At 40.4% G+C, this 8,103-nt stretch overlaps 1 protein-coding gene across 1 annotated transcript in view; it reads left to right on the top strand.

The window, feature by feature from the left end:
* Positions 1–4,273: 4,273 nt before the first annotated feature.
* The window catches only part of LOC119409533 (sperm-associated antigen 1A), a gene marked incomplete in the record, with an annotated part of 22,300 nt that continues 18,470 nt past the window's right edge, over positions 4,274–8,103 (top strand). The window contains 1 exon segment of the mRNA XM_037676431.1: positions 4,274–4,713. Coding sequence (XP_037532359.1) covers positions 4,332–4,713 — 382 coding nt within the window.

Below are 8,103 nucleotides of genomic sequence, written 5' to 3'. Positions count from 1 at the left end.
AGAAAAAACAAACAACAAGAGAAAGATAGAAAAGAAAAAGAGTCCACAGACACCAAGCAGTGAACAGAGTGAAAAGAATTTAAATCAGACAGGCGTGAATCGTGACACTTTCATTTGGCCTCCACAGCTTATTCATAGTTCAAGGTTCTTTATTGTCATTCACATCACATGTGGTACATGAGGTGGAACGAAATTGTGTACTCAGGGTCCCAGTTATATCCCAAAAATATAAAGTCTAAAAAGAAACAGTATAAAAGGATCTAAGAGATACACTAAACACTAATAATGTAAAATAATATGGTGTATTAAACAGCTGCCTGAACATGAGTCTGTTGTGAGCAGATGGGTATACAGCAGCTTAAAGGCAAGAAATCAGCAGCATGGATAATCAGCAGCACAGATAAGTCACATATCACCAATTAAAGTGGCATTACAGTGATTTTTTTGGGTTAGAGACTCATGAGTCTAACAGCCTCAGGGTAGAGGCTGTTCCTCAGTCTAGTGGTTCTACACTTAATGCTCCTTAACCTCCTTCCTGAGGGGAGTGGGGCATAAAGTGTGTGTGCTGGGTGAGTGTGGTCCTTCATGATGCAGGTGGCCCTCTTCCTGCATCTGGAGGTGTAGATGTCTGTGATGGTGGGGAGGCTGACTCCAACATCTTCTGTGCAGCCTTCACCACTCTCTGCAAAGCTTTTCTTTCTGCAGCTGTGCAGCCTCCATGCCACACGTTGATGCTGGAGCACAGGATGCTCTCCACTGCACACCTGTAGAAGGAGGTGAGGACTGAGCTTCCCAGACCAGCTCGTGTCAGCTGCCTGAGGAAGTAGAGTCTCTGATGAGCTTTCTTGATCAGGCTGGTGGTGTTGTTGTTCCCGTTGAGGTTGTCCTTCAGGTGCACACCCAAATACTTGTAGCTGGAGACCACCTCCACTGCTTATTAACATCTGCTAACATAAAAATGGCTATAACACAGTCAATTTTACATATATTGGGCTAAAATTTGATGTGGTTATAGTTGACTATAAAACAGCTATACTCATTTATTTTCAGCATCAGATAATTTTAATTTAAAACTCTGACATGAAAGGCAGCAATGCAGTCATTCAAAGTATGCTTGACCTTTAATTTATGTATGTTCGATGCTAATTTTGTTAAACAAATGATACTGGAAGTGGTCTGATACAAAACTGTATTATACTGAAAATGTTTGTTTTTTAATTCAATTGCAGAAGCCTTTCGATTCTTCCCACAGTCAGTGCATACAACAACCGGGCTCAGGCAGAGATCAACCTGAAGCACTGGCATGATGCCATGAGAGACTGTCAGCAAGTGCTCGAGCTACAGCCAGGAAATAAAAAAGGTGCTTTCTTTTTATTTTTTATGACTACAATATTACTTTAATCTTCTAGTAATTAGAATAAGTTTACACGTCTGAGTCATAACTTTAGTCAAAATGATATACAAGTAAATACATAATGTTTGTGTGTTTTTTTATTTTTTAGCTCTGCTACGTCGTGCTACTGTTTATAATCATATGGGCAAATTTCAAATGGCCTCTGAAGACCTGAGGATGGTGCTGAGGGAAGAGCCGCACAATACTGCAGCTACTGTAGGTAACAGAAGTAACGTAAAGCGTGCTCACTAACTGCCTGTGGGCCTTTTGTCCACTAGGTGTCTTTGTATTTGTATGTGTAGGACATTTGTTTTGCAACATACTGTACAATATATAACATCATCATTGTAGGGCAAGTAAATTTAGGTGGTCAGGTACCAAACCTGGTTTCTATTGGCTTACAGGAATCAGCTTGATTCCTTCCACTGATACATGTTCACACCTAAATAATTTGTGGTTTTAGCAACTTCTGTCTAAAATTGAGAAGAAGCTGTCAGGATGTCTACCAGAGCAGCGAAAGGGCAGAAAAATCCTCATCCAGGAAGTTGAAGAAGAAAATAGCAACCATTTTGAAGAGAAAGGACAACAAGCTGGTGAGACTGAAACCTCACAAACTCAATGAATTTTATCACACACAGACATAAAAACTAAAGGGAAGTCATTTGCTTTTTATTATTTGCATTTTTTACCATCTTATTGAGTCCTAAAAGTTATGAGTTTTAGATGTATATCCAATGATTACATTGTGAAAGTTTAAAAGAAAAACCGGTCCAGTGGTTCATGTGATATTTTGCCAACAAACAGGGTTGACTCTTTGAGATGACTTCTGTTGTGACTTGGCGCTATATAAATAAACTGAATTGAATTGAATCCAAATAGTTAATAGGAAAATTTTAAACACAGATTTTGCACAAATATTTGGCGAGTATGTCTTGGCTTCAGTCTCACTCACCTCGCTAAATTTGAGGTCAGTGTTTGTGGCTGAGTTATATCCATCTTTTGTGTTTTTATGGTAAGTTAACTAAGGTAGTCACCTTGAGTTGGGTTGAGTATATATTTGAGTATCTTGAAATAAGATAGAAAGGCGTTATATAAGTACAGTCCATTTACCATTTACCATTTGACCAAAAGCTAAACATTTGTAGATGTACATTCCGATTACTTGCCATAAAATTCACATTTACCTCTAAATTTTAAAGAAAAAAATGGCACAACTTCCTCGTTTCAACATTTGATCTGTTTACGTTGAGAATACAGTAGAGGTCTATGAGATTTGCACATCTTTGCAGTTTGTTTTTAATTACATTTTACACAACTTTCTAACTTTGTTTCAACCCAAAAGAATCTGTCCAGATGACTTGATTTAACTTTTTTGTGATTTAGGGTTGTATTTTGAACTCGGACTTCTTCAGTCTGAGGAGCTGCAACAAACAGTTAACAACACAACAACAAGCAACACCTCATCGTGGATCAACCAGTTTGCTGGTGACAGCCAAAACTAGTTTGTGAGGATTGTGAGGTGTCGGTCTCTGATGGAGGACATTTGCAAACCGAGGTGTACCGCAAACCCACCCACACAGACCAGTATTTGCAGTTTGACTCTCTTCACCTCCTGGAGCACAAGTTAGGAGTCATCAGGACTCTGTACCACAGAGCAGACAGTGTCCCCACTAACTCAGAAGCCAGGCAGAAGGAGAAATCCTACACAAAACAGGCTGTAGAGCAATGTGGATATCCTAACTGGGCCTTCCTGAAAGCAGAGAAGAAACCCAAACAGGACTCCAGTCAGCCATCAGGTGAAAAGGAGGAACCCAGACCCAGACCAGTGGTCATTCCAAATGTTGAGGGAGTATCAGAGAAACTGAGACGTTTATTTTCTAAACATGATGTCCTGTGGTGTTTAAACCCCAAATATATATTACGGCAATGACTGGTTCATCCCAAAGATCCAGTCCCCCGGCACAAACAGAGTAATATTGTGAATGCTGTTCAGTGTCAGGAGGGCTGTGATCAGTCTTACATCGGGGAAACTAAACAGCCACTGGCCAAAAGGATGGCCCAGCACAGAAGATCAACATCATCAGGCCAGGATTCTGTGGTCTACACTCATCTCCAGGCCAGCAGTCACTCTTTCAGGGATGAAGATGTTCACATCCTGGATAGAGAGGAACGATGGTTTGAGAGAGGAGTAAAGGAGGCCATCTTTGTGAAAAGAACCTGTCCATCATTAAACAGGGGTGGAGACCTCCGTGTTCAACCATCACCTTACAATACTGTTATTGCTAGTATCACAAGCGGTCATCAGGACACTAACGATCTATTGTTAGGGCACTGTTGATCGATCGTTAGGCTGATGGTCCTCCTTTTGCATGTGAATAACTAGTTTTGGCTGTCACAGCAAACTGGTTGATCCACTATGAGAACGTGCTGCTGATATGACTGAGTTTGTTGCAGCGCCTCAGACTGAAGAAGTCTTCTGGATAAATGATGCAACATTTCAACAAGAAGAATCTGTTCAGAGGACCTGACTCAACATTCTTAGATAAAGCTATCATGATTTGCACAGACATCTGAGTGAGCTTTAAAGTTCCTGGCAGCAGACAGACTCTGTCTTTAAATATCACTGGGTTGTGCTATAAATACAGGAAATTCCTCTTGTCTCTTTGGGTGATGTGATATAATGTGCATGAGGGTAATCCCCTCCCCCATCAGGCGCTTTCAGTTCATTCTGGAACTCCCTCTTTGATGTGTGTGTGTGTCAAACTTCCCCCACCCCCAACTGTGATGCAATCACTGACTCCTTCCTGTCAGTGTACTTCCTCTCTCTCTCTCTCTCTTACCTCACCTCTCCCTCCCTCTCCCTCCAGCTTGTCCGGTTCAACCCAGCCATCCTGTGGGAGGGGAGGAGAGCTCTGCTGCTCCTGCTGAAAGGGGAGACATGGGCAACACTCAAAAAAAGCCCCACTGCAAAGGGGACGGGGGTCCACACAGTGAGTCCAGCAACTCCCACCACCATGGACAATGGAAAAGCAAAGGAGGCAGCTCAGACAAGTACAAAGTCCCACAGGAGTCAAAGGAGAATGTGGCCAACGGTTCTAACCAGAGTGCATCGGCAGCTTCCAAGCCGGGTGATCAGAACAGTAAGGGAATTACAGGCAGGGGGAAAACAGAAGAAACTGTCAATCTTGATGTTCCATGTGGAGCCCTACCCCCACATTTGTCCCGGCTAAAGAATGAAGGAAACCTGCTGTTTAAAAATGGACAGTTTGCCGATGCACTGGAGAAATACTCACAAGCCATTCAGGGATACACTGACTCAGGTAAGAAGACTTCAGTGTTGGCAAGCTTCTTTCTGTTCTGTGTTTTGTGGAAGTTTACACACAGAACAAATCTCAAAATGAATTTAACTCTGGGCATGGATCAGCAGTGAACAACTAACATTAAAACTGTTGTGACTCAGTCATAAACAGGCAGTGACAAGAAACTCATGACTCATTCAGCTCATGTTTCTTCACCGCCCTTTCATCACCATAACTGACTGAACATATCTTTGTGTGTACTGGTAATTATCAGTGCTGCTGAGAATTTGACTGGCCACTGTAGCTGTAAATCAAAGGTCATGAGTCTTCTGTCAATTGTTGAAGCTTTTGTCATGTTGTCCCTTCACACTGCAGTCTTTCAAATAAAAATAACATCAATGTCCACATCAGAGAGCAACAATCTTTAAAATGCTGGAGTTATTTCAAGAAGAGCCATTACAGCCTCTCGTGCATTTAATGACTCTGTTCCCTGAGTACTGCGTCACAGTGAGACTGTTCTTAAAGACAGACAGCGTTTCTGTTTTAGCCTGATGCTAAGCCGCTCAGCTTTGGTCTATCCAAGTCACATGACTACTAACCACACTGTGGAACTGAATCTGCAGGACCACAGCTTCAGTTTTTACAGGAAGTAGGAGAAGAAGGTTGAATAGAGAACTGCTGCTCGTCAGGCTTACCCACCATCAAACTTTGTAGGTTGCAACTTTACACAATGATTTCAAAGTGGCTCACATATTTCATAGACACCAAGAATGACTGCATGTAATACTCATTGGTTCAGGTGAAATTATAAAGAACTCTTTTTGTGAACGCTTTAAAAAGACATATTCCTACAAACAGCATTCCTACACAGTCTTGAAAAGTGTGAAATTTGATTTTATTTTAATTCAGTTTTTTTATATACCTTTATTTTACCAGGACGAAATCCATTAAGATCATCAATCTCTTTTACAAGGATGTCCTGGAGTTTATTTATGGCATAATAATTTATACCAGAACGAGTTAAAATTACATACCTAGAGGATAACTAAGGAAACCGATTTCAAGCCTAACTATAGGATTATCAAAAAGGGAAGTCTTAAGTCTAGTCTTAATTAGGCAGGGTGTCTGTCTCATTTACAGGAACTGGAAGTTGGTTCCACAACAGAAGGACCAGATAACTGAAAGCTCTGTCTCATTTTACCTTTAGAAACACTAGGAACCTCAAATAAACCTGCACTACTATATTGTATGTATAGATACAGTGGTGCTTGAAAGTTCGTGAAGTTTATAATTTTTTTTATAATTTTCTATATTTCTGCATAAATATGACCTAAAACATCATCAGATTTTCACACAAGTCCTAAAAGTAGATCAAGAGAACCCAGATAAACAAACAAGACAAACATATTATACCTGGTCATTTATTTATTGAGGAAAATGATCCAATATTACATATTTGTGAGTGGCAAAAGTATGTGAACCTTTTCTTTCAGTGTCTGGTGTGACCCCACCTGTGCAGCAATAACTACAACTAAATATTTCTGGTAACTGTTGATCAGTCCTGCACATCAGCTTGGAGGAATTTTATCCATCCCTCCGTACAGAAGAGCTTCAGCTCTGGATGTTGGTGGTTTCCTCATATTAACTGCTGCTTCAGGTCCTTCCACAACATCTGGATTGGATTAATGCAATGGAAATATTTTTGTAACATAAAGACCTGTCCTTTAATAGGGTTAATACAATTTTTATACTTTTAAACATGGGTATTTTTCATTCAAGACACACTTAATTAACAACATTTTTAATTTCATCTTCCAAAAATTACTGTTTTGAGAAAATTAACAGAATCAAAAATCACTTTAAAACTTATTACTTACCTATTCACTTAATGAACCTCCAAAATTTATGCTTAATGAACATAATAAATGTATATCAACTTTTTCAAATTATTACAGAAAACTTTACATAAAACGGAACAGAATCATAACAGCAGTAGTCAGAGCAAGTAACAGGGCTTCATTTGTAAACAGATCGATGCTGGAACACTAATAGCAAGTGGGCCGGGTGGGGTCTGGGGGTCCTGCCCCAGAAAATTTTGACTAAAGTAGATGTGATTTCCTGTATTTTGGTGTATTTTAACAGGTTGTTAAACATCTACACGCTTGTTATTCTAGAATTGCGCCGCTCAAGGTGGCTGCACGTTGGAGCAGCTCTCTTACTTTCATTCTGAGATTTTGCTTTTGGAAACTTTATTTCCTCTTTTTCTGGATGTAAATCACATTTTTTGGATGATTGTTTCCTCTGGTATCAGATGCTGTGCAGCTGGAAGGATTTTTACTGAAACTTTTAGTTTTGGACATTTGTTATGATTTGTAACCATGGCAATAAGGTAGTTTTCTACAACCAACAGCAGCTGATTAACATCTCAAAGGCTCAAATAATATCTCAACTACAGCTCCAAATCTTAATGAGTTGAAAAGGATGTTCTGTGGATGCATTCTCATCTACCTGCCAGCTGTGCTCGAGTGCCTGACCACTGAGATCCTGGAACTAGCAGGAAACACGGCTCATGATAGCGGAAGGACAGGATCGTCCCTCAGCACCTACAATTGGCTGTCTGCAGCGACAAGGAGCTCGGCAGACTGCTGGGAGGAGTGGCCATCGCTCTGGGAGGAGTTCTGCCTGGCATTCAGGCGGTCCTACAGCCCAGAGGAACCGAGAGGCCAGCTGAGTCTGGGTGGACGGATCAGACGGCATCTGCAGCCAGTTTCTTAGGATCCACTGTGGGATGGACCTTTACAAGAGATCCTTCCTGTCTACAGCCATCAGCATCTATAACATCTCTTAATGAAATGAGAATAACGAGTTACAACAACAAAATAATTTCCCTTTGGGATTAATAAAATATTTTTGAATTGAATTGAATTGAATTAAGACTGGGCTTAAGACTTTGCTTTTTGATAAATCCTATAGTTAGGGTTGGCTTATTATGCTGCTATAGACTTAGACTACTAGAGGACAAGTTGACCTCATTTCTTAAAATGAATTGTTACAAATGAATAGTTTGCATTTGATATTATTTCTATCTTAACATGTGATTCTGGACCTGCCATTGTGTATCTGTTCCTCTTTTTTGTTCCTCTCAAACCCAGCAAGTCGAAGCAGATGACCGCTTGTCCTGAGCCTGGTTCTGCTAAAGGTTTCTTCCTCATCAGGGAGTTTTTCCTTTCCACTGTCACCTTCATGCTTGCTCAAGATGAGAGTTAAACTTGAGATGACAGTGATGGAGTTAAACTTCAAGTAGTCTGCTCCTCAGATAAACAATAATAAATAAATAATAACTTACTTTTTAAGAATATGAATGTTTCTGTTCAGTGCCCTGAGATGACTTCTGTTGTGACTTGGTGCTAA

The sequence above is a fragment of the Nematolebias whitei genome, chromosome 5 (assembly GCF_014905685.2).
Source record: "Nematolebias whitei isolate Nwh7 chromosome 5, NemWhi1, whole genome shotgun sequence".
NCBI lineage: Eukaryota > Metazoa > Chordata > Actinopteri > Cyprinodontiformes > Rivulidae > Nematolebias > Nematolebias whitei.
This window is presented reverse-complemented; position numbering and strand designations above follow the sequence as displayed.